A 27,972-nucleotide genomic window follows, 5' to 3' on the forward strand; every position below is an offset into this window, starting at 1 on the left:
GAGGTCTCTGTTTCCTTATTGATTTTTTATTTGGATGATCCATCCATTGATGTAAGTGGGGTATTACAGTACCCTACTATCATGGTGTTACTGTGGATTTCTCCTTATACACATGATAATATTTGCCTTATATACTGAGATGTTCCTATATCGGGTGCATGTGTATTTACAATTGTCATATCTTCTTCTTGGATTGATCCCTTGATCATTATTTAGTGTCCTTCTTTGTCTCTTATAGTTACTTTAAAGTCTTTTTTGTGTAAGTATTGCTACTCCAGCGTTCTTGATTTCCATTTGAATGGAATACCTTTTTCCATTCCTTCACTTTCAGTATGTATGGGACTCTCTTGTAGTCAGAATATATATGGGTCTTGTTTTTGTATTCATTCGACCAATCTGTGTCTTTTGTTTGGAGCACTTTGTCTATTTACATTTATGGTAATTATTGACATGTATGTCCTTATTGAAATTTTGTTAATCATTTTGTATTTCTTTTTTTTTTTTTTCCTTTTGGTCTCTCATCCTTTGGCTTGATGACACTCTTTAGTGCTATATTTGGATTCCTTTTCCTTTTTTGTGTGCATCTATTATAGGTTTTTTATTTATGGTTACCATGAGGTTTTTATATAGCAGTCTATATATATACACACACACACATACATGCTGTTTTAAATTGCTGACATCTTTATTGCAAATATATTTTAAACACCCTACATATGTACTCTCCTCCCCTTATGGTTACTATTTTTGAAATATTTTACATCTAATTGTTTTGTGTATCCCTTAAATGTTTATTGTGTTTACAGATGATTATACTACTTTTGTCTTTTAACATCCCTCCTAGCTTTGTGTGGATGATTTCCTACCTTTATGGTATGTTTGCTTTTACCAGCACACTCTCTCCTTCCATACTTTTCTGGTTTCTGGTTGTGGCCTTTTCTTTTTTTCCAGAGAACTTCCTTTAACTTTTGTTGTAAAGCTGGTTTAGTGGTGGTGAATTCTTTTAGCTTTTGAAAGCTTTAAGTTTAAGCTGTGCTTTCTTCCTTTGTTCTTCCCACGACACTTCTCAGAATTCCTTCTGGCTGCCCTCTCTGTCAGAGGAGGTAGAATAGCCAGGCTGTAGTTTCTTAGTCATAGTGGATCTAGCAACATTATATGTATGTAGCCAATAATATTGAAAGGATGGAACCTACTCGTCCCAAGGGGAAGATATTCGGTGTGGTGTTTGTTTTTTTTTTTTAAATACTTATTGTCACTATCAGGTAGCTTATAATACCCACTGCAAGTACTGCTTAAATGTAGCTATCAGAGTATAACAAAAATTCCCTTGCATCCATATGTCTTGACTCTCAGATAATTCAATGTATTTGTCTTAGTAGAGTAAAAGAGTAATTTCATATTGTAACAAGCTCTGTTTATTCCAAATTTACATGCTAGGAGAACCTAGCTATTTTGCATGTGTAATAGGAAAGTAGTCAAATTGTATGAGCACTTCATGATACCTTTTGTACTTAATCTATCCCTGAAACTTTAAAAAGGACATTATTGGAATAATTTAGGGCAGGATATTAAAGTAATTAGTTTAAGGTAGTGATAAGTAACGTTAGATTACTGAATAATTCTTTGTTTTCATTATAAGGGCCAGGTTAATGGTGAGGAAGCTATTAATAGTTCCAGTTACTCATTAATCTTGGTTAGTAAGCATTATTGATCTTTACCCAAGAAATATGGGTACTCTAGAAACCAGTAGAAGATAAATAGTAAATGAAAAAAAGATTGAACAGTTTAAACAAAAGAAATACAATTAGCAGATAAACCTATAGAAAAAAAAGTCCTTCTCATTAATAAATACTTATATATATGGAACATCATTTTGTACCTATTATGTTATCAGTGTTTTTTTTAATTATAATATCAGTGCTTTTAAGATTGTGGTGAAAATGACACATATTTTTAGAAGCAATAAATGGTACAAACTTTTGAAAAATAATAACAAATCATAAAATATAACCTAATAAATGTTCCCATTTGGGGGAATACATTCAAAGGAAATTGTCAAGTATAAAGAAGTAATTGATAGCAGTATGTTCATTGTAGCATTGTTTCTAATATTAAAACAATAGAAATAACCCAAATAGCCAACTGTAAAAGGATGATTAAATAAATTACATCTTCAGAGGCAGTAACATTATATACCAAAATAATAATTATGGAAACCTTACCAGAAAGGATGTAATTACAATGTAAGAGGGGAAAATGCAGATGTGAAGTGCTACACGGTCTGTGTATATATAAAATGAGGTGAAACACATGTGGGCATACAGAGAGTCATTATCACAGAGTTTAAACCACATATACTTGGAAACAAAAATAACTTTAGTTGGAATTCTGGCTCCATATTTGAAAGCTGTTGTTTTCTGACATGTTGTTTAGGTTCTATATGCTTTGTTTCTTATATATAAAATGAGGATACTCATAACTACCTTATAGGACAGCTCTGAGAATTAGGTGATTCTGTAAAGTCTGAGACAAGACAGTGGAATTATATGTGAGTTTATCTTTTTTGAGTTTTTAAAATTGTTTATTCATTTTACTTTCCACTGGGTCTTCACTGCTGCATGCAGGCCTTCTCTAGTTGCAGTGAACGGGGGCTTCTCTTTGTTGTGGTGCATGAGCTTATTGTGATGGTTTCCAGGTTGAGAAGGGCTTCCCTGATAGCTCAGTTGGTAAAGAATCTGCCTACAATGCAGGAGACCCCAGTTCAATTCCTGGGTTGGGAAGATCTGGTGGAGAAGGGATAGGCTGCCCACTTCAGTATTCTTGGGCTTCCCTCGTGGCTCAGCTGGTAAAGAATCCACCTGTAATGTGGGAGACATGGGTTTGACCCCCAGGTCGGGAAGATCCCCTGGAGAACGGAAAGGCTACCTACTGAAGAATTCAATGGACTATATAGTCCATGGGGTCGCAAAGAGTCAGACACGACCGAGCAACTTTCACTTCACTGCACTTCCAGGTTGAGAAGCACAGGCTTTAGGCACATGAGCTTCAGCAGTGTGGCATGTGGGCTCAGTAGTTCAGCTTCTTTAGCATTAGCAGTTGGGGCATAGACTTGAAATTACTGTGATATTGAATGCTTTGCCTTGGAAACGAACTGAGATTATTCTGTCACTTTTGAAATCGCAACCAAGTACTGTACTTTGGATTCTTTTGTTGACTATGAGGCTATTCCATTTCTTCTAAGAGATTCTTACCCACAGCAGTAGATATAATAGTTATCTGAGTTAAATTCACCCATACAAAAAATATTGATGTTTACTCTGCCATCTCCTATTTGACCACTTCCAATTTGCCTTGATTCATGGACCTAACATTCCAGGTTCTTATGCAGTATTGCTCTTTACAGCATCGGACTTTACTTCCATCACCAGTCACATCCACAACTGGGTGTTATTTTTGCTTTGGCTCCATCTCATTCTTTCTGGAGATATTTCTCCACTCTTCTGCAATAAGCATGTTGAGTAGCTACTGACCTGGGGAGTTCATCTTTCAGTGCCCTATCTTTTCACCTTTTCATACTGTTCATGGGGTTCTCAAGGCAAGAATGCTGAAGTGGTTTGCCATTCCCTTCTCCAGTGGACCACGTTTTGTCAGAACTCTCACCATGACCCGTCCATCTTGGGTGGCCCTACATGGCATGGCTCATCATTCCATTGAGTTAGCAAGACTGTGATCCATGTGTTCAGTTTGGTTAGTTTTCTGTAGTTGTGGTTTTTATTCTGTCTGCCCTCTGATTGATGAGGACAAGAGTCTTGTGGAAGCTTCTTGATGGGAGGGACTGGCTGTGAGGAAACTGAGTCTTACTCTAGTGGGTATGGCCATGCTCCGTAAATCCTTATTTCAGTTTTGTGCTGATGGGTGGGGCTGTGTTCCTTCCCTGTAGTTTGGCCTAAAGCCAAACTATGATGGGGTAACAGGGACCTCCTCCAAAAGGACTCAGGCCAGCATGTCGTGCCTCCCGGGACTGGTGCAGTCAGTGTCCCTGACCCCGAAGCAGACCACTGTCGACCCAAGCCTGCACCAGAGACTCCCAAACACTCGCAAGTCGGGTTCAGTCTCTTGCGGGGTCACTGCTCCTTTCTCCCGGGACCGGGTATGCACATGGTTCTGTTTGTGCCCTCCAGGAGCCTCTCTTTCCCCAGCCCTGTGGGAGTTCTGGAATCAAATCCCACTGCCCTTCAAAGTCAAATTTCCTGGGGGTTCTCGGGCCCTTTGCCAGATCCCCAGGTTGGGAGACCTGTTGTGGGTCCTAGAACTTCGGCAACAATGTGGAAACGCTTTGGTATAACTATTCTCCAGTTTGTGGGTCGTCTGGTCGGTGGCTCTATAGTGGGGCTGACGGCACCCTCCTCCACGAGGACTTGAGCCACCCGCCATGACTTCCAGGACTGCTGGAGCCAGGGTCCTCTGCAGGGGACACGCAGACACTCACAGGCAGGTCTGGCTATCTCTTGTTGAATCCCTGGTTCCTCTCCCTCGGTCCTGTTGTGCGTAGGGCTTTGTTTGCTCCCTCCGAGCATCTCTAAGGTTTGATTTTTTTTTTCCATTTATTTTTATTAGTTGGAGGCTAATTACTTTACAATATTATAGTGGTTTTTGTCATACATTGACATGAATCAGCCATGGTTATACAGAGTGAAGTAAGCCAGAAAGATAAAGACCAATACAGTATACTAATGCATATATATGGAATTTAGAAAGATGGTAACGATAACCCTATATGAGGTTTGATTCTAAACACGATTGAGCCCCTCCTACATTGTTGTTGGGGCTTCTCCTTTGCCCTTGGACATTGGGTTATCTTTTTTTGGTGGGATCCAACATTCTCCTGTCAATGGTTGTTCAGCAACTAGTTGCAATTTTGGAGTTCTCGCAGGAGATGAGCACACATCCTTCTATGCCACCATTTTGCAAATTCACACAAAATAGTATCATCTGCATATCTGAGGTTGTTGATATTTCTCCCAAAAATCTTAAATCCAGCTTGTGATTCATCCAGCCTGGCATTTCATATGATGTACTCTGCATAGAAGGTAAGTAAACTGGGTGACAATATATAGCCTTGACAAACTCCTTTTCCAATTTTGAACCAGTCTGTTGTTCCATGTCCAGTTCTAACTGTTGCTCCTTGACCTGCATACAGGTTTCTCAGGAGGCAGGTCAGATGGTCTGGTATTCCCATGTTTTGAAGAATTTTCCACAGTTTGTTGTGATCCACACAATCAAAGGCTTTAGCATAATCAATGAAGCAGTAGATGTTTTTCTGAAATCCCCTTGTTTTTTCTATGATCCAACAGATGTTGGCAAGTTGATCTCTGGTTCCTCTGCCTTTTCAAAATCCAGCTTGTACATCTGGAAGTTCTCAGGTTACATACTGCTGAAATATAGCTTGGAGGATTTTGAGCATGACCTTGTTAGCATGTGAAATGAGTGCAATTGTGCAGTAGTTTGAACATTCTTTGGCACTGCTTTTCTTTGGGATTGAATGTGTAATATAGTAGGACCTTATTATTTACCTATTTTAGGTATAGTAGTTTATATCTGCTAATCCCACAGTCCTAGTTTACGCCTTCTGCCTCTTTTTCCCTTTGGAAACTATAAGTTTGTTTTTAATTTCTGTGAATCTGTTTCTGTTTTGTAAATAAGTCCATTTGTATCATTTTTTAGATTCCACATGTAAATGGTATCATATTTATTTTTCCCTCCCTGATTAACTTCATTTTTAGTATGATAATCTCTAGGTCTTCCCATGTTGCTGTGAAGAGCATTATTTCATCCTTTTTTATGGATAAGTAATACTATTATGTGTACACACCACATCTTCTTTATCCTTTCATCTGCTGATGGACATGTAGGGTGCTTCCATGTCTTGGCTACTGTAGTGCTGCTATGAACATTGGGGTGCATGTACATTTTTGAACTAGAGTTCTCGCTGAATGTATGCCCAGAAGTGGGATTGCTAGATCATACTGTAACTTTTTAGTTTTTTTGTTTGTTTTTAGTTTTTAAAAGAACCTCCATATTGTTCTCCATAGTGACTGTACCAGTTTACATTTTCACCAACAGTGTAACAGGGTTTCCTTTTCTCAACATCTTCACCAGCCTTTGTTATTTGTAGACTTTTTGATGATGGCCATTCTGATTGGTGTGAGGTGACACCTCATTGTTGTTTGGACTTGCATTTCTCTAATAATTAATGATGCTGAGCATCTTTTCCTGTGCCTGTTGGCCATTTATGTGTGTTCTTTGGAGACATGTCTATTTAGGTAATTTGCTCCCTTTTTTTGACTTTTTATATTGGAGTATAGTTGACTAACAATGTTCTGATAGTTTCAGGTGTATAACAAAGTAATTCAGTTATACATATACATGTATCTATTTTTTGTTTTTTCCCCTTTGTTACACAATATTTTTTTTCATTTATTTTTGTTAGTTGGAGGCTAATTACTTTACAATATTGTAGTGGGTTTTGCCATACATTGACATGAATCAGCCATGGATTTATATGTGTTCCCCATCCTGATCCCCCCTCCTAGCACTGAAACATGTATATTATCAAGTGTGAAACAGATCGCCAGCCCAGGTTGGATGCATGAGACAAGTGCTCAGGGCTGTTACACAATATTGAACAGAATTCCCTCTGCTATAGAGTTAAGTCCTTGTTGGTTATTCATTTTAAATGTAGTAGTGTATACATGTCAGTCCCAAACTCCATAACTATCCCTTCTTCCCCCCACATTTCCCCCATGGTAACAATTTCTCTAAGTCTGTGAGACTATTTCTGTTTTGTAAATAGTTGATTTGTGTCATTTCTTTTTAGAATCTGCATATAAGTGATATATGACTTTTGTCTTTGACATATTTCATGCAGTATGACAATCTCTAGATCTATATTGCTGGAAATAACACTATTTCCTTCTTTTTAATGGCTGAGTAATATTACATTGTATAAATGTACCATATCATCTTTACTCATGTCTCCGTCGATGGATATTTAGGTTGCTTCCATGTCTTAGCATTCGTAATTGTGGTTTTTTGATTGTCTTCTTTTTTTCCTGCTATTGAGTTGTATGAGCTGTCTGTATAGTATGGAAGTTAATCCCTTGTGGGTCACGTCCTTTGCAAATACTCTCCTGTGACACAGGTTGTCTTTTCATCTTGTGTCCTTTGCCAGGCAAAACCTTATAAGTTTGATTTGTTGTTGTTCAGTCACCGAGTCATGTCTGACACTTTGCAACCCCATGAACTACACAGCACACCAGGCTTCCCTGTCCGTCACTATTGCCCTGAGTTTGCTCAAACTCATGTCCATTGAGTCAGTGAAGCCGTCCAACCATCTCATCCTCTGTTGCCCTCTTCTCCTATCCTATCTTTCCCAGCATCAGGGTCTTTTAAGTCCACACTTTTCATCATGTGGCCAAAGTATTGGAGCTTCAACTTTAGCACCAGTCCTTCCAATGATTCAGGGTTGATTTCCTTTAGGATTAAGTGGTTTGACCTCCTTGCAGTCCAAAGGACTCTCAGGAGTCTTCTCTAGCACCACAATTCAAAAGAGTCAATTCTTCAGCACTCAGCATTCTTTATGGTCCAACTCTCACATTCATATATGACTACTGGAAAAACCATTCAGATTCAGTTCAGTCGCTCAGTCATGTCCCAACTCTTTGTGACCCCATAGACTGCAGCACGCCAGGCCTGCCTGTCCATCACCAACTCCTGGAGTTTGCGCAAACTCATGTCCATCGAATCAGTGATAATATCCAATCATCTCATCCTCTGTCGTCCCCTTCTCCCGCCTTCAATGTTTGCCAGCATAGCTTTGACTATACAGACCATTGTCAGCAAAGTAATGTCTCTCCTTTTTAATATGCTGCCTAGGTTGGTCATAGCTCTTCTTCCAAGGAGCAAGTGTCTTTTAATTTCATGGCTGCAGTCAAAATCTGCAGTGATTTTGGAGCCCCTCCCCGACCCCAGAAAAAGGCTGTCACTGTTTCCATTGTTTTCCCATCTATTTGCCATGAAGAGATGGGGCCAGATGCCATGATTTTAATTTTTTGAAGGATTTTTTAAGCCAACCTTTTCACTCTCCTCTTTCACCTCCATCAAGGGGCTCTTTAGTTCCTTTCTGCTTTCTGCCATTAAAATGGTATCATCTGCATATCTAAGGTTATTTATATTTCTCACAGCAATCTTGAGGCCAGCTTGTGCTTCATCCACCCCAGTATTTCCCATGATGTACTCTGCATAGATAGTAAATAAGCAGGGTGACCATATACAGCCTTGACATGTTCCTTTCCAATTTGGAACCAGTCTGTTGTTCCATGTCCAGTTCGAACTCTTGCTTCCTGACCTGCATACAGATTTCTCAGGAGTCAGATCAGGTGGTCTGGTATTCCCATCTCTTGAAGAATTTTCCACAGTTTGTAGTGATCCACACAGTCAAAGACTTTGGAATAGTCAACAAAGCAGAAGTAGATATTTTTCTGGAACTTTCTCACTTTTTGATGAGCCAATGGATGTTGGAAATTTGATATCTGATTCCTCTGCCTTTTCTAAATCCAGCTTGAACATCTGGAAGTTCATGGTTCACATACTGTTGAAGCCTGGCTTGGAGAATTTTGAGCATTATTTGGTAGCATGTGGGATGAGTGCAATTGTGCAGTAGTTTGAGCATTCTTTGGCATTGCCTTTCTTTTGGGAATGGAATGAAAACTGACCTTTTCCAGTCCTATGGCCACTGCTGGGTTTTCCACATTTGCTGGCATATTGAGTGCAGCAGTTTCACAGCATCATCTTTTAGGATTTGAGTTAGCTCAGCTGGAATCCCATCACCTCCACTAGCTCTGTCCATAGAGATACTTCCTAAGGTCTACTTGACTTCACACTCCAAGATGTCTAGCTCTAGGTGAGTGATCACATCATCATGATTATCTGGGTCATGAAGATCTTTTTGTATAGTTGTCTGTGTATGCTTGCCACCTCTTCTGAATATCTTCTGCGTCTGTTATTTCCATACCATTTTTGTCCTTTATTGTGCCCATCTTTGCATGAAATGTTCCCTTGGTGTCTCTAATTTTCTTGAAGAGATCTCTAGTCTTTCCCATGCTATTGTTTTCCTCTATTTCTTTGCATTGATCACTTAAGAAGGCTTTCTTATCTCTCCTTGCTATTCTTTGGAACCCTGCATTCACATGTGTATATCTTTCCTTTTCTCCTTTGCCTTTCACTTCTCTTTTCTCAGCTATTTGTAAGGCCTCCCCAGATGACCATTTTGCCTTTTTGCATTTCTTTTTCTTGGAGATGATTTTGATCACCACCTCCTGTACAATGTTTCAAACCTCCACTGATAGTTCTTCAAGCACCCTGTCATTCAGATCTAATCCCTTGAATCTGTATGTCGCTTTCACTGCAAGGGATTTGATGTAGTTCAACTCAAAACGTCTTAGATACAGTAAATTCTAAAGAAGTGGTAGCTGTTGTCACTGTATAATTGTAAGGGATTTCTTTTAGGTCATATCTGAATGACCTAGTGGTTTTCCCTGCTTTCTTCAATTTAAGTCTGAATTTGGCAATAAGGAGTTCATGATCTGAGCCACAGTCAGCTCCTGGTCTTGTTTTTGCTGACTGTATAGAGCTTCTCCATCTTTGGCTGCAAAAAATATAATCAGTCTGATTCTGGCATTGACCATCTGGTGATGTCCATGTGTAGAGTCACCTCTTGTGTTGTTGGAAGAGGGTGTTTGCTATGACCAGTGAGTTCTCTTGGCAAAACTCTGTTAGCCTTTGCCCTGCTTCATTCTGTACTCCAAGGCCAAATTTGCCTGTTACTCCAGGTAGCTCCTGACTTCCTACTTTTGCATTCCAGTTCCCTATGATGGAAGAGATCTTTTTTTGGTGTTAGTTCTAGAAAGTCTTGTAGGTCATCCTAGAACTGTTCAGCACTAGTGTTTGGGGCATAGACTTGGATTACTGTGATACTGGTTTGCCTTGCAAATGAACTGAGATCATTGTTTTGTTTTTTAGATTGCACGCAAGTACTGCATTTCAGACTCTGTTGACTATGAGGGCTACTCCATTTCTTCTAAGGGATTCTTGCCCACAGCAGTGGATGTAACGGTCATCTGCATTAAATTCACCCACTCTGGTCCATTTTAGTTCACTGATTCCTAAAATGTCCATGTTCACTCTTGCCATCTCCTGTTTGACCACTTCCAATTTACCTTGATTCTTGGACCATACATTCCAGGTTCTTATACAGTATTGTTCTTTACAGCATCAGACTTTCACCACCAGACACATCCACAACTGGGCGATGTTTCTGCTTTAGCCCAGCCTCTTAATTCTTTATGGAGCTGTTTCTCCGTTCTTCCCTAGGAGCATATTGGACACCTACCAACCTGGGGGTCTCATTTCCAGTGTCATCTCTCTTTACTTTTTCATTATTTCTATGGGGTCCTCAATGCAAGAATACCGAAGTGGTTTGCCACTCCTTTCTGCAGTGAACCACATTTTGTCTGGCCCTGCCCTTCAGCCACAGTAAGTTCAATTTAGGTTCCTTTCATTTTCACTTTTATTTCTATTGCCTCAGGAGACTGGCCTTAGGAAACATTGCTACAATTTACGTCAGAGAATGTTTTGTCTGATTTCTGAGAGTTTTATAGATCCAGTCTTATTTTAGTTCTTTAATCTGTTTGGGGTTTATTTTTATATATGATATTAGAGGATGCTCTAAATTTTCTTTGCCTGTAACTGTTCAGTTTACCCAGAACCACTTATTGAAGAGACTCTTTTCCATACTTGTGTTCTTCCCTCCTTTGTCGTAGATTAATTTTGACCATAAGTGCATGGGTTTATTTCTGGGCTTTCTATTCTGTTCCATTGACCCATATGTCTGTTTTTGTTCAATATTGTACTGTTTTTACTACTGTAGCTTTGTAGTATTGTCTGCAGTCTAGGAGAGTTAGGCATCCAGCTTTTTTCTTTTCACTCAGGATTACTTTGGCAATTCTAGGTCTTTTCTGGTTCCATATAAATTTTAGGGTATTTTGATAAGGCTCACATTAAATCTATAGTTTGCTATGGGTAGTTTGGCCATTTTAACAATGTGGGTTTCTTTTAATTATCTTCAGTTTACATTATCAGCACTTTTTAGTTTTCAGCTTGTAAGTCTCATCTCCTTGGTCAGGTTCATTCCTGAGTTGTTGTTTTTTTTTTTTACTTCACCTTTCTGGTATTTATTATTAGTAGAAAGAAATGCAACTGATTTCTGTATATTAACTTTGTATCCTGTGACTTCACTGAATTCATTGATGAGCTCTCGTAGTTTTTGGTGGCACCTTATTTTCTCTCTATAGTATCATTATCTGCATATGATGACAATTTTCCTTCTTCCCTTCCAATTTGGATACCTTTCTCTCTTTTTCCTCATCTGATTGTTATGGATGATTTCTATTAATTTTATAATGTTATGTTTACATTTTAATTTTATATTGCCCATCAAAGTTAGGGTATACTCACAAATCTCTACCTTGTGGCATTGACTTTATGGCTAACTGAAGTGATCTAAATAGTTATGCTTATTTAGTATGAAACAGCTCAGAGTAGACACTCTGCTAAATCATATTGGTTTATTTAATAAATACTTATGTAGCTTTTACCATGTAACAGGCACTGTCCTAAAAACTATGCTTATTGAACCCTTATAACTACCCTATGAGGAATGTACTATTACAGAGAACTTTAAGAAGCTCAGTCCAGGTCCCAGTCGTCTATATGACAGAGCTGGGATTTGAACTCAGGCAGTCTGGCTACGTGGTCCGGCTCCTGAATTCTGTGCTTCCTTTCAGTCACTCAGTCAAAACTCATTTAGTGCCGTGACTGTGCTCAGCACTGAGGGATGTCAGGAAACAAAGGACAGAAGCCTTAACTTGAAGAAAACCGTTCTCTAGATTTTAGCTGTTGTCACACATTCTGCTCCCTCAACCTCAGATAAATATTACCCGTGTCACAGTTAAATAGTCATCAGAGATACCTCTTCTCACCCATGATGATGAAAGTTTTGAATAAAAATCTGCAACCTATATAGCATGGGTCTCTGTGACAGTGGCAGTGTATTCAGAGTATGTGCTAAGAAGTCTTAGAATAGTATGAAGACACCTCGTGTTCTACAAATATTTCACTCAAGTTTCACTCTGCTGCTGCTAAGTCGCTTCAGTCATGTCCGACTCTGTGCGACCCCATAGACGGCAGCCCACCAGGCTCCCCTGTCCCTGGGATTCTCCAGGCAAGAACACTGGAGTGAGTTGCCATTTCCTTCTGCAATGCATGACAGTGAAAAGTGAAAGTCAAGTCGCTCAGTCATGTCTGACTCTTAGAGACCCCATGGACTGCAGCCCACCAGGCTCCTCCATCCATGGGATTTTCCAGGCAAGAGTACTGGAGTGGGGTGCCATTGCCTTCTCCCAAGTTTCACTCTACATATATATATATACATTAAAGTATACATACCTTCATAGACTATATGTATAATGTATACATAACTGTTACAAATAATTTTTAAATACTACAAACTAAAATTACAGATTGAAATACATTTTATCATATACTTTAACACAAAGGAAACTCACAATGCATTCCTTTTTGCTGTTAATTGTAACTGTGCATCTCTGTATCTAACTGAAGAGTGTTCTTAATAAGGCAAAAATCTTTAAAACAAAAAAATTGTTACCCTTTGGAAAGTGATATGATCGTTAAGAAGAAAGGCACTAGCATCAGTTTAGTTGCCACTTCAAGCACAGGTATTTACCACGTGACTTTGGGCAAGTTCCTAAGCACCCTGTACTTTAATTTCCTCATCTGTCAAATGGGACAGTACATACCTCACAGAGTTGTAAGAAATAAAGGATGTAAAAAATATACTTAGAAAAGTAATTCAGCCAATAGACGCTCAATAAATGTTATACACTATAATGTCTACTACAACTACTTATCTATAAAATCAGTCTTACCTTATTATCACGCAACCAAAATAAATACGAAATTACATTAAATTCTAACATCAATATGCAACTGAAAATCCCATTTTTCAAGCTTTTATGTTCACTCAATAGCTGAATTATTTTTATTATTGCAAATTTAAACTAATAAATTTGTACTAATTAAATACTACTCCAATTTTCAAATTTGCTCTGTTTAAAGTTTTGTTAGGAAAAAATGTGCATTTTTTAGAAATATATCATACTGCATCATAATGAAATTTGTTTCTATGCTCTATGTGGTCTTATTCCAAGGGGAAAATAATTACCTTTTCCAAATGTTTCTTTTCACAGTTACCCTTCATTTGAAGCTTGCTTTTTGAAAATATGTTGACATCAAATGATAAAGAAAAATTAACCCCTTACCTGGTAGAGTGTTTTATTTTGGTGAATGATTCTATTTATCAGTGAAGAACAGTTATTTAATCTCTCCTGTGTTTCTTCTAAGATTGATTCTTTTTTTGACCACAGGCCTGATTAGAATGTGCAAAGATATTTTAAATGAATGACCTGTATTCGTTTTGTCTTTCTTTTCTTGCAGTCATTCCCAACACAGCACTGCAACCCGCCAGCCTTCAGTGACTCTCCAACGGGCCATCTCCCTGGAAGGGTAAGATAAGAATAATATAGAATCTTCTTTTAAGCCAAACTCTGCACCCTCATCACTTTGAGCATAAATTCCTTTTTCTTTCCCTCCTTCCACCCTCCCTCCCCACTTTGCTCCCATTTTTTCCTTTCTGTTAGCAAATATCTCTAATGCTTTTGTTATATGCCAACCACTGAGCAAAGTACTACAATAAGTAAGAGCTCTTCTTTTCCTTCAGAGGGATCATTACCTATTAAGAGTGACAGAAATATAGATAGCTACCTGTATATGGTATAAGCATCACACAGGACATACATATGAGGGATTAAGGAAGGATCCAGAAAGGATATTTGACTGAGAATGGGTAACAGAGAGGGAGGGGGAAACAGGTCAGGATGGTTTCAGAGAAGCCCTAACTCTCAAGCTAAGAACTGAAGCATCTGTGGATATTGGCCTAACAGACATTTAAAGGAAGGGCACTTGCTACAGGAGAAAGAGCACATGAAAAACCATGAACACCTATGAGGTGAGGTGGTCAAAGGCCACTGGAGTGATTGAGTTCCGTGGCACAGGGCGTGCAAGGCAGGAGATGGGAGTGGCAATGTTGGCTGGCCTGGCTTACATATAGAGGACTTGGTATTTTGCATTTCTAAATTCCCACATCAGACAGAAGCTGAAGGGGCTAAGAAAAGGGGGCTAATATTTCCCTCCACTGGCTTTATAATCATGACTGGTTTAATTGAGAACCTTTAGCTGGTTACTGTATAAAAATGAAATCATTCTATTTTTCCAATACCTATTAGCATCTATGCTTTGTTCCATCCTATTTCCCAGTGACAAGTAGGCTTCCTTAATGGCATTTTAGTTCAAACCTCTAACTGCATTAGTTCTCTCCATTTTGAAATCTCATGTTTTAGTCAAATCTCTGTCTCTCTTTCCAAAATAATTAAGACTTGGGGTCCACCAAAGTGCTCTGGAGTTGATAAAGGAGTCATCTGCTCTCTTTCATACCACCCTCTAGACCTTCCTTTCTCTTAGATTACTTCTCTGGTAGTTATGAGGTTCAAAAAATGGAAAAATGGCATTTCTTATAAGTATAGCTCATTCACTTTGCTGTACAGTAGAAACTAACAACACTGCAAAACAACTATACTGCAATAAAAAAATTTTTTAAATAATATGTCATTTAATGTACAGCCCTCTGTCTCAAAAAAAAAAACTTCTACAACTGTGTCTGGACTGCTTATGGGTACTTCAGCTCTCAGAGCTTTCTGAGATGCTACCCTCATTTGGCTCAAATAAAATTTTCCAAGTCTTTTTTAAAATATGAGAAATAGTGCTTTCTTACTGTTCTCCCGTGGCTATCTCCTTTCTGTTAGTGATCACTAGTGATGTAGCCTGGATGGGTGGAGAACCAAACCTGCACCAATGCAAAGAAAACTGAGCAAACCCCCACCCAAGATGTGGTCCTCTAGGACCTCCGTCATCTTCAGACTCCCGGAAGCAGCGCACTGTAGCCTTCTGACGCATTCACCACTTTGCCCAAGCAGCGCCAGTCCCTCCTCAAAAGTATACAATCGCCCTTTCTCATCTGTCCTCAGCAGCTTCAACTGCGAGGCGTGCAGACATGAGCAGCACCCATCTTTCCTCCCCTTCAGGTGGAACTTACCCTGGGTTAGTCCTTGCCGCCTTTCTCCTTGCCCAACTTTCTCATCTTCTCCACATCAGCAAAGTCCATAAGTGGACATAGACTTGGGAGGGAGATGTTGACCTCCCTTCCTGGAAAAACATAAATTTTAGAAACACTTTTTTATGGGGTGCCCTTTCTTGCCTCTAGCTAACAAAAAATCCACTGCATCACCCCAAACCCATAGGAACATGAGTGAAAGGAATGTGACCTCTATAAGACCAACTGCCTTCCCATCGAAAAAATACCTCTTTCTCCTCTGCCTCTATGTTTGATGGTAAAGAACATCAACCATTCTACCTCCTCTATTGAAAAAGAAGAATAAAACAGATAGGAGGGGTGAGGGGTCACAATAGTGCAATAGTAGCATGTGGAGTTCACCTCTCCCCACAGGTACATTGGGAATGGGACAGTTCTCACAGAGCACGTGCTGAACACTAGCTGAGGACCTCAGACACCTAAGAGGATAAGAAAATCCCCATGCAACCAGGCAGGACAAAAGAAAGCAAAGAGGAAAGGGGAAGGGACCGGCACCCCTGTGGGGGAAGGAGGAGAGGGTCCTGAGCCTGGGGAACCCCCTCTTTCTGGTGGGGAGATCAGCTGGGACAGAGGGGAGTTTCAGGGGCTCAGAGGAGAGCTCAGAAACCAGGCAGGACAGAATGAGCCCCGCGTGGACGGTCTGTGTCACAGCCCTGCGCCTCCCAGCCTGAGATTGGTGTGTGCTGGTGTGGTGGAGGCCGGGTGCTGGAACCCGGGGTTTGGAGGGTGGGCATGGGGAGGAGACTGCTGTCAGCTGCAAAGAGACAGCCTGAAGGGATGAAGGGACGGGCGTAAGGGGCTCCAAGACAGGGCATGTTTGTGGAAGAAACCTGGGCCGCCCTTGCCGCCCGCTTCCCCACACGCCCGCCCCAGCCTCCCCGGGCCTGTGCAACTAAGGAGCGAAGGCTGAACTCTCTCCTCTCGGCGGTGGGGACCTTGGATCTACACCTATCCACCTCCCCACCGCCCCCAGCACCAGCCCCGCTGGCTTTGTAAACTCAGCCCCTGCCAACCAAATGAATGAACAAGAGCTGCCACCACTGAGAGGAGTCTAGCGTTCGAAACTGTGGGCTTTGCGGGCACACACACGTAGAGATGGGGCCAGGCCACCGTCTGAGCTGCCTCCATAGCTCCTGGGGCAGTCCTGCAGAGCCACTGCAGTCCTGGGACCTGACTTCCGTGACTCGAAGCTGGTAGCCTGGTGAGAACAATGCCTGAGAGAAGCGAGGGCTAGTCACAGCCATAGCTGTGGTTAAGGTGGGGCTAAGAGCAGGTCCAGCAGCCACGCAGTGTGTGAGCCCACACAGTGGGTGAACAGTGACACAGCAGAGCACACTCATAGGTGAACCGCACGAGGAGGAAAGCTCAGCGCCTTCTCTCCCAGCGGCTGTGCTCCAATCCCATCTGCCGCTTGTCGCAGATCAGAAACTCAGCTCAGAAACAGATCTCGGGGTCCCTTCTCCAACCACTAGGGAGCGGACCCTGACCCTGACCGGGCAGTGACAACCTCAGAGCAAGGGGAGGCCCACTCAGTATGCAGTGCAGGCTCAGGTCACCTCCCGTCAGCCAGACGACCTATCAAGGGAACGACGCCCAGCATACATGGAGGAAAGGATGTCTGCATACATAGGGCAGACATCCATATTTTACAGCCCTGCCAGCAAAATGGACTTCCCGGGTGGCTCAGACGGTAAAGCGTCTGCCTACAATGCGGGAGACCTGGGTTCAATCCCTGGGTTGGGAAGATCCCCTGGAGAAGGAAATGGCAACCCACTCCAGCATTCTCGCCTGGAAAATCCCATGGACAGAGGAGCCTGGTAGGCTACAGTCAATGGGGTCGCAAAGACTCGGACACGACTGATCGACTTCACTTCACTTTCACCAACAAAAATGGCTGAGAAAGTAAAGAATCTGCCTGCAACACAGGAGACCCAGGTTTGAGCCCCGGGTCGGGAAGATCCCCTGGAGAAGGAAATGGCAACCCACGTCAGTATTCTCGCCTGGAAAATCCCATGGACAGAGGAGGCTGCCAGGCTATACAGTCCATGGGGTCGCAAGAGTCGGACACAACTTAACACTTTGACTTCACCAGCAAAAAATATTAAGCCCACACAAGCTACACAGGGACATTCCCACATAAAAATAGCACTCCAAGACAGCCTGTGGGTCAAGCATTCGGAGGAAGAACCCTCAGAGCATTTGGCTTTGAAGGCAGGCAGGTCCTGGGTGTGGGAGCACCACAGGGCTGAGAGAAGCAGAGACTCTTGGAGGGCACACACCAGGTTTCACATATACCGGGACCCAGCACAAGCAATACCTCCATACAAGTACAAATAAACTCAGAGTGGTTTAAAGACCTAAATGTAAGATGGGATACTGTAAAACTCCTAGAGGACAACATAGGCAGAACACAAATCACAGCAATACCTTTTTTGATCCATCCCCTAGAATAGTGAAAACGAAAACAAAAATACATTAAACTTAAAAGCTTTTGCACATCAAAGGGAAACCATCAACAAGTCAAAAAGACAACCCACAGAATGGGAGAAAAGATTTGCAAATGATGTGACCAACAAGGGATTAATCTCCAAAATATATCAACAGCTCATGCACCTCGATATCAACAAACAACCCCATCAAAAAATGGAGAAAATCTATTAATCAATAGACATTTCTTCAAATAAAATGTACAGAGAGCCAAAAAGCCCATGAAAAAATGCTCAGCATCACTAATTATTAGAGAAATGCACATCAACACTACAATGAGGTATCACCTCACACCAGTCAGAATTGCCATCATCAAAAAATGCACAAACAATAAATGCTGGAAGGAGTATGGAGAAAAGGGAACTCTCCTACACTTTTTGTGGGAAGGTAAATTGATACAGCCATTATGGAGAACAGTATGGAGGGTCCTTAAAGAACTAACTATAGAACTACCATATGATCCAGCAATCCAACTGCTGGGCCTACATCCAGAGAAAACCATCATTTGAAAAGACACATGCACCTCAGTATATACTGCAGCACTATTGACAATAGCCAAGACAGATGAATGGATAAAGAAGATGTGGTCACATTTAACACACACACACACACACATATATATAATGGAATATATAACTCAGCCATAAAAAAGAATGAAATAAAGCCATTGGCAGCAAAATGGATAGACTAGAGATTATCATATAAGTGAAATAAGTCAGAGGAATACAAGTATCATATAATATCGCTTATATATGGAATCTAGTAAAAAAAATTATACAAATGAACTTATTTACAAAGCATAAACTGACTCACAGATCTAGAAATCAAACTTATGTTTACCAGGGGGGAAACATGGGAGGAAGTATTAGCAGATTGGGATTAACATGTACACACTACTACATGTAAAATAGATAACTAATAAGGACCTACTGTATAGCACAGGGAAGTCCACCCAATATTCTGTAATAACCTATATAGGAAGAGAATCTGAAAAAGAATATATATAAAAAACTGTTTCACTTTACACCTAAAACTAACACTGCTGCTGCTACTAACACTACATTGTAAATTAACTATACTCCAACAAATTTTTTTTAAAAACACAGAGATAGTAGTGTTTCACTAAATAGAAACTTAGCTCTGAAAGAACCAAGTAACTTTTCTCAGTAATAAACTACTATATTTATTGTGATATTTGTTCTATTTCTTTTTTAAAAAAAAAGACAGAAGTTCTCAATAAATACTTCACAGCATTTGGTTCTATAATAATATACAAGATGGTCTAGATCATGGATCCTCACCAGACTCTCAGTGTTCAAATCCAGGTTAAGGAATTCACTAGCTATGTGACAGCAAGTTACTTGGTTTCTTTGTGCCTCAGTTTCCTAATATATAAAATAGAAATACTGATGATATTTCCTTATCCAGTTCTTTTAAGAATTAAAATTACATATATGTTTAATTTTTATATTAGTACTAGCATTATATGTGTATTTTCTATAGTAGTTGTTGCTGTTATTGTTATACATAATGTAAATCAATAAGGCATGAGAGTTTCTCATCTATATCAAATAAGGCTTTATTAAAAGTCAGTCATTGGTATCTTTGCTATATTCTGGAGAGGCATATTTATATATACATAATAATCATTTGTGGAAGCAATTCAAACCACTCTGAGCTTGCCTCGTTGCTGAGTTAATATACATATTAAAAGTACCTTGATTACCAAGATTATATTTATATGCTTATTAAACAAGGAAAGAACAACCTAAGCTTTTTCTACTTATCAGCTTCTTCTCAGGTCCAAAAGAATAATTTAGGACCAGAATAAGGAATGTTCTTACATTACTGGTATATATATATTTCTTAAAAAGTTAAAGCAAAGGGACTACTTAAACACATGAGAGGAACTAGCCTTTGCGGTCTGTGAATATTCTCCAGTTGGACGTGAGAACATCCATCAGTCAGAACCTGCAGGGTGAGTTTATGCAGGCTTGTGATTGTACCCTCTCTACTACTCTCCTTCTAGAAAGTACCATGCTTTAGAAAAACACTTCCACAAAACTCAGTTGGTTGTCGCATCCTCCAGAGAACTATGATTGGTTTTGAATTCTACAGGTTAAATTGGATATGTAGAAAGGACCAAGAAAAGACATCCAGAGTTAACAAAGGGATGGGACAGCATTTTATCAAGCAAACACTGACAGGATTAGGACTCTTTGAAGAAGAAACCTTCTTCAGGTGCTTAATGAGATCATATTCAAAATGTGTAATTTATTGGGAATAAAAGTAGTATAAATCCATGGTATTGCTTCAAGGGAAAAGAAAAGAAACTAACATTCATTGAGTACTTATTAGGTGCCAGGCTATCTATCCATCCATCCTTCCAGCCACCCACCTATCTTATCTGATTTTATTTCCTAACAGTCTTAAGAAACAGGCATCTTTTTTTTTTCTAAAAAATGATCCTCAGAGACATTAAGTAATTTTCCCAAAGACCCTTACACATAGAAAATAGCAAGCCTAGATTTGAAATCTAATTTGGCTTCACTCTACAACTCCATTTCCTATAATGTGGCATGAAAAAGGCTTTATTGAGTTGGAAATCAGTGGTCACACCATTTATAAGCTACCTTCAGACTAAGCTAGACATAGTGAAGAATTTCCTAGGATAAAAAATGATAAAGAAGTAGAACCGATTCTGTGCCTAGAAGTCTAAGTAGAATGAATAGCCCATCATCTGGCATGGCCACGTACAGGCTAAGGTGTTATTTGTGGTGGAGGTGAGGGTGTTGGGGCTGAGCTTACCACTGGCCTCCACCTCACCCTCCTAGTTCCTTAAACAGACCTCCTTTAGCAGCACGCAGGGTGGCTATCATTCCACGGTTTAGTCTTTACACAGAGAAGCCTTCCTTCAAGCTATGCTGAACAATGGCATTTCCTGCTAGAGCTGTTTCCAAACCTTTTCTTTCTTTCTTCTTGTTCACAAAAGCTTATTAGCAGCTGCCAATCAGTATTCTTTAGCATTTTGCACTGTTTTCCACTTGAGTGAAATGGCCTCTGTGATAAATGCAATCGCTAACACTAATCCTCTGTCAAGATGAAGCCACAAATTGTGCAGGCCTTACCCTGACGTCGTAACAGAGTGACCTCCATTTCTCAAAAACAGGAAATGGTATCCTCAACTAGGTCCCATTGTTTCAACTGGTATAAAGCAGTTTGTTTCTCTCTCGTTAATAATGCACTATGAAAAATATTCTGTTCTTTGCAATCATGGGAAAGAACTGGCTCTGGAATCAAAGAAGTAGTTTTTGAATCCCGACCTTTCTGCCGTCTACTGTTAATCTTAAACAGGACACATCCCATCTATAAGCATGAACTTCCTATTCCACCAAAGGGAGAAAAGCATAGAACTCACCACCTCTCTGTAATAAGTACTAGCTGGGGCTTCCCAGGTGGCTCAGTGGTTAAGAACCCACCTGCAGTGCAGAAGACGCAAGTTCACCCCCTGGGTCCGGAAGATCCCCTGGAGAAGCAAATGGCAACCCACTCCAGTATTCTTGCTGGAGAATTCCATGTAAACAGGAGCCTGGCAGGCTACGGTCCATGGGGTCACAAAGAGTCAGACACAACTGAGTGGCTAAAGAGCAACAGCAAAGTACTAGTTGAATATATGCTTCATCCCAGTGTTCTGAGAAAACAAAACTCATTTTTAAAGCCTGAATTAGTTTGAAGACCTATGTTGAATGCTTATTATTAAATACATATATATATGTACCTATGTATGTAAAACATTTCTTGATATAAAATATTTGAGACAGAATTAACCTTGCATTGCTGGAATATTTAGAAGGTGACACCTTAGTAATTCTCTCCAAAGCCCAGAACACTAGTTTATGCTATATGTGCCCTGCTGACCATCAAATACATAGATAATGTGGCAAAAGGTCATTGTCACTGTACAGCTAGCAGGAGAGGTATTTTACGTTTTGTGTAGGTCATTGGGCCTTTAGCAGTTTTCCCATTAAGGTGTAATACTGCTGAAAGTAGGTAATCAGCTGAAATTGGAAATTTCATTATTTGAAAACTCTCCTTCCTGACGCTTTCATGAAAAAGCAACTACATAGGATATTTATAAAAATAAATGTACTTTTAAAGGCCATATGTTTATGTATTTTTCACCTAAATCGCTACTACTTGACATAAGTGAAAATATTTCAGATTCCCAGTTAATTTGATCCATAGAGACAACAGAACTATCTCATTGAGCCTCTTCACAGTTACTGCAGTTTCTTAAATTGATATCTGAATCATCCAGAGCTATGCCAGAAATAACGAGGCAGAATAACATCCCCATTAACAATGTGAGCGCCTTGCTCCAGGTTCAAGTTGACAGACGCAGCCCACATCTTAATCTCCTCTTCCTCCTGAGACCCCATTAAAAAGAAGCTAATGGAATAACAAAAAAGGGCGAGAGGACAGTCCCATAACTATAAAGGAAATGAGAGGGGGCGTCAAAGGCCAGAAGATTTCAGCACACTGCTGCATGACAGAAAGCAGATGGAAGGGTAGAGACAGAAGAGACAGCGAGGCAGCCCCTGCCTTAGATCACCTGCAGGAGAAGGGCATGTGCTATGGCTCCAGGGCACCTCGCCCGTGGTAGTCTGTGTGACTGCCATCTCCTGGCGATGTGTTTCCAGGGCTGCCTCCCACAAACGGCCCTCCACAGCAAAGCTGCCTTGTAGAGGGGAGCCCATAGTGCAGAGGGGAGCAGATCGGCCTAACAGAGCCCAGGAAACCCGGAGACTGCAGGATAGTGACAATAGACGGCCCCGAGAGCAGAGCCTGAGAACAGGATGATGTGACAAGATGCCCCCACTCAGCAGGCACACCCCTGCATACAGAGCAGCTGCCAGGCAAGTCCGACCACCAGTCAGAAATGAACTCTCTGCGCTAAAGAAACAGGATGACTCTCCTGAGGACCTGAAGTAAGCTAGTTTGAATGGTGCCCCCACACCAAAGCCCTGCTCTGTGTGCTAGCTGGGGCTTCCCAGGTGGCTCAGTGGTAAAGAATCCGTCTGCCAGTGCAGGAGCAGTGGGTTCCATCCCTGGGTCAGGAAGATCCTCTGGAGAAGGAAATGGCAGCCTACTCCAGTATTCTTGCCTGGAAAATCCCATGCAGAGGGGAGACTGGCAGACTACAGTCCCTAGGTTTGCAAAGAGTCAGACACAACTGACTGATGGTGTGTGTGTGTGCGCGCTAATTAGGGAGAAAGTTTCAGGTTTGCCCCTCTAACCTGAAGTTTTCCAGTAAAAAAGCTTTGCCCTTATGTGCAACGCTCTCTGAAGCCTTTCTACTACTTTGTTCTTAAATGTGAACAGACAACCACAGGTTACCAAATATTTTAACAAACCTACCAAGGGACAGAAACAGAATTAAAACACACATAACAAAGACTACCCCAGAGATAACTCTGGAACAAAACAGAACTTAATGAAATGAAGCTGACCCTTGAACAATGTGAATTCAAACTGTGCAGGTCCACTTATATGTGGATATTTTTCAATAATAAATGCTCTAGTACTGTACTACCCACAGGTGGTTGGATTCAAAGATGTGGGGTAAACTCAGATATGGAGGGCTAACCATCAATTAGATTCACCCCCACCCTTTGTTCAAGGGTCAGCTGCTCTAGCATAATCATATGTTTAGCAATAGGGAGATAACCACTAGAATTAAAACTGAAATGGTGAAAAGCGATTGCCTCTGGGAAGCCAGGTAGGCTTCTCAGGAGAGGTAACACAAATTGGGTTTTGAAGAATGTGTTTGGAAATAGTCAGGGGTTAAAAATAAAAGAAAATCATGTGCAAAAAAACCTGGACGTATTTTCCTAATACTGCAAAGACTAAGAAGTATCTTCAGCTATTCAAATACTTTCTTTTGTCCAGTAGAGGGCATACACTATTTTATCTTAGCTTAAAAAATCATTTTAGCAACAATACAGAGGCAGAATTTTCTAGAAACTAGCATTTTCACATCAATAAAATAGCTGCCCTGAAAAGTGTTGACCACCCTCTATGAATCGAAGGAATCCATGTGGAGTGGATAGTCTGCCTAACTGACCCCAACCAAAAAATTTCTCCCAAATCCAGATATCAGTAAGCCTAAGGAGAACCAGTAAGTGGTCTTGCCTATAAAGAAATGCATCTAAGGGAACCTATCACCTCGGGTTAACTGGTCTGTGGTGCTATCACTGTCTTTCTTGCTCAGTGGAACAGGCCTGTCTCTGGAGGGATAACCATGCACCTCTGTTTGGCGCAAGAGTATCCCTCTCCACACTCTTAAGACCGTGACAGGCTCTTGAGACCATGCGTTGGTGGGGCCAGGAAGCCGCTGTTGTTCCCACATTAGGCCTGAACAGTTGGCCTTTCTGAGGAACACTCTGTGAACAGGACCTCGACTGGAATCATTTGCCCTTTTGTTCTCTAGCCAGCTCCTTTTGCCTTCATGGGAGACGCTCTTTTAAAACTAACATACTTCCATTTCCCAAAATAATGCTGATTTAAAGTAGTCAGTCTTCTTAGTCTAAGTGCCTAGATATTTACTTCCAAAATATACAGTCACTGTAGAAAGCGGAAGCATTTCTGACCTGAGAATATGGAGACCTGAGTTCTAGGTTCAAGTCGGCCACCTCCGTGTGATTTTGAGCGGATCTCACTTACCTCATATACAAAGTGATGAGGTTGAGTTGAAGAAACAAAGTCCTAGATTCTTTCCCACTCTATAACACTGTATAATTTTGCAAATTTTAAAGGATATAAAATTTTGGTTTCTGGGAATTCTCTGTCAGTCCAGTGGTTAAGACTCCACACTCCCAAACACAGGGGGCGCAGGTTGGATCCCGGTCAGGGAGCTAAGATCCCGCATGTGACACGGTATAGCCACAAAAATAAATAAATAAAAGTGTGGCTTCTGGACTTGTAAAACTATTTCCAGATGTGGAACCTTAGGGACCAATGGGCTGTAAACAACTGGCCCTCAGGAGAAGCTGGCTTGGGTTTTCCCTACCCACTCGCTCACGGAGCAGCCATCTTTGGGATGCTCACCAGCGTGAATGGTCAGCTTCCGCCAGCACATTTCTGCTCCCTGTCCCTCAAGAGCAGTGCTACGCCGTGCTTCCCAGTGTAACTAAGGGGGCCCAATGTGCTGAGAAGTACACTGAATATATTGCAAATCTGAAAGAGAAACTTTATTCAAGTTGTACAGTTTTGGGGGTCCGTGGGTAAAAAATCTTCGTTTACCACAGAAATGTAATGACCTCACCAAAACAGAGGGGCAGGTTGGGTTACTGAAGAGGATTTCTGTATACTTTTAAAATGTATTAAAACAATATATTTATATATGGTTGTTACCCTCTTTATTTTGCCCTCTGCCGACTGAAGAATTTATTTAGGGAGAATACAGGAAAATTAAGGAGACAAACAGCTAGTTGATGTTTATAAATGCTTGAAAGAAATCAAATTCTACTCCTCCCACCAAAACAAAACAAAACTTCTGATTTATAGTCCAATAAAGACAGACCAGCTTCTTGGGTAAGATTCTGGGCCTTACTTTTGCCACCAGGTACCTGCATAGAAAGACTAAGAATGCTTATGGTCCCCTCCTTCCGTCCCATAAGGGGAGAGGGACCTTCAGAGCTGGAATCTCAGAATCAGAGCAGCAGATGACCCCAGATCATCTCTGTTTCCCCTAGTTACCATCACGTGATTTCATTTCTCCTCTTGTCCCTGCAGTTTCCACCTCTGCTCCTAGTGGAGCTGTCAGCTCATTTTTCTTAGCCCAGTTTCTACTGGCCTACTGCTTCTTTTCGCCATTTCTTTACTCCATATGACATCCTTTCCTGGGCCTTACAATCTTTCTTCCTTACATCTGTAAAGCTGAAAATATAAAAGGTGTCATCACAGCAAACTTTAGGATTGCCAAAAATTTATCAGTGCTAAAAAAGTGCTGAGGTTACAGAGAGCTGGAAAATATTTAAGAGCTACCAATTCATAGGCTTCTGTTTGTAATTCTTTCACAGGACTTGGATTTCTATCGCCATCTGCTGTTGAAATAACAACTGTCATTTTTGGGTTTTTGGTTTTTGATTTTTAATTGTCCAATGCCTTGTATAGCACAGACAGAAGTTTCCAAATTTGGAATTTCAAGTAAAATATCAAAAGATATTTTAGAAGAAGACATTGAGAATCTAGACTTATATTTTTCCAAGTAAAGACTTTTATAAACATTAACCATTTTCATCATTATTCCATTGAGGGAAACCTTCCTTAAAACAAAGAAAACAGGAAAGATGTAAAAACAGGAGTGTAGGCATCATGAAAGCAGGCAATTCAGAGACATAGACAGTCAAGTTCAAAAAGGATATTTTCTATATTCAAATGCTAAAAATATAGCATGAACTACTAAATATTTAACAGTAGCTGATATGTTGTAGGTGTTTTATGTGGGTCTCATTTGGGTTCAATGATGATTATTGTCATTATATATGAGAATACTAACCCACTTTATGGATGAGGACACGGGGGCTTAGAGGAGTTAAGGGTGGTGCCTAAGGTCCACAGCCAGGAAGTGGCAGAATTGAGACTGAAACCCACATTTCAAAGTCAACACCTCACTTGCTTCCCTGATAGCTGAGCTAGTAAAGAATCCGCCTCCAATGCAGGAGACCCGGGATTGATCCCTGGGTCGGCAAGATCCCCTGGAGAAGGGAATGGCAATCCACTCCAGTATTCTTGCCTGGAGAGTTCCATGGACAGAGGAGCCTGGTGGGCTGCTGTCTATGGGGTCGGGTTGCACAGAGTCGGACATGACTCAGTGACACACACACACACCCTTTCCTGCCTCCTCAGAATTCCATGTGTTTTGTTATTACAAATTGGCCAATTTGGAGGCATAAGTAAGACATCGAAATCATGTGTGGAACTCAACATGATTCCTGGGGTTTTGAAAGTTGTTGTTTTAGTCATTGTTAAAAATCTAGTTACACAACAAAAGTAGAATAACCACCTAAGGTGATTTCACTGAACTTGGCAACATGCTGAATTAGAAAAGACAGAGGAATGATTTTCCCCACTGTTCGCCTCTGTTTCACCTTGCAGAACTAGGAAGAAACCTTGAAGTGAGAGATTAGGAGTCTGGCTCTCAAGAGTTTCTGGGCTACCCTGTTCAGTGGCCTTGCACACGGAGGCTGCTCAGTGCCAAGCAGCTGGGATTTATCTTAGATGCCACAGAACCCACTAGGGAGTTTGGTTTTGGGGTTTTCTATAAATAGTCCTTCTTTTCTGTGTGCACAGTTCAATGCCAACATGATGACTTACCCCTGCATATATTCCTTGGAAAGCTTTTCATTTTTAAATAAATTGGTTTAATAAAGGACTTAAAGTAAACTGTGAAGAAACTTCCTCCTCATTATTGTATAATTAAACATATTTGAAACCGTGTGCTGCAGAATAGTCAACTAGAAAATTGCTCCTCTTAATCAATACTCATTATAATTAATGCTGATAATAATGTGATCACCCATGACATTGACTGAGATGGCATTGAAAAGCTAATTAATGAATGAAGCAAGGAGGAATAAAGAGAGCATCCAGTTGTTAGACCAGTAAAAAATGAATACGGGAAACATGATTCCACAACAGGATTTAGCTGCTCAAACTGTCAGGAAGCTTTATCAATCACAAACCTAGTACCATTGTTCTAGTACCATTCTGCTGTTTATATTTGCACCATTATCTCTCTTTGAACACTGTCCTTTTTTAGCATCTTTCCAGGACTAAGGCTGCCTTTGCTGATTTGAGTCTGTTTGTAACCAATCAATAAATTTAATTGGAATTATAATGATGAGCCATGAGATGGAGCCTGCCCTCTGTCTGATAGGAAGAAGTGGACATGAATCATACAAACAAATGTTAAGTCTACACCTGGGCCAAGTGCCATAAAAATGTGGCCTGTGATGCTCTGAGTGTCTGGAATAGGGGATCTGACCTCCTCAGGAAGGTCAAGGCGGCCTTGGAAGTCT

The 27,972-nt window shown here is 40.7% G+C and overlaps 1 protein-coding gene across 32 annotated transcripts in view; it reads left to right on the forward strand.

Moving 5' to 3' along the window:
• Positions 1 to 27,972, forward strand: part of DLG2 (discs large MAGUK scaffold protein 2) — a 2,236,304-nt gene that overhangs the window by 1,753,680 nt on the left and 454,652 nt on the right. For all 32 annotated transcript variants that reach the window (XM_043451476.1, XM_043451478.1, XM_043451480.1 and 29 more), the window contains one exon: positions 13,633 to 13,701. In XM_043451476.1, coding sequence (XP_043307411.1) covers positions 13,633 to 13,701 — 69 coding nt within the window. The remainder of the gene's footprint in view (positions 1 to 13,632; positions 13,702 to 27,972) is intronic.

The sequence above is a fragment of the Cervus canadensis genome, chromosome 29 (assembly GCF_019320065.1).
Source record: "Cervus canadensis isolate Bull #8, Minnesota chromosome 29, ASM1932006v1, whole genome shotgun sequence".
Taxonomy (NCBI): Eukaryota; Metazoa; Chordata; class Mammalia; order Artiodactyla; family Cervidae; genus Cervus; species Cervus canadensis.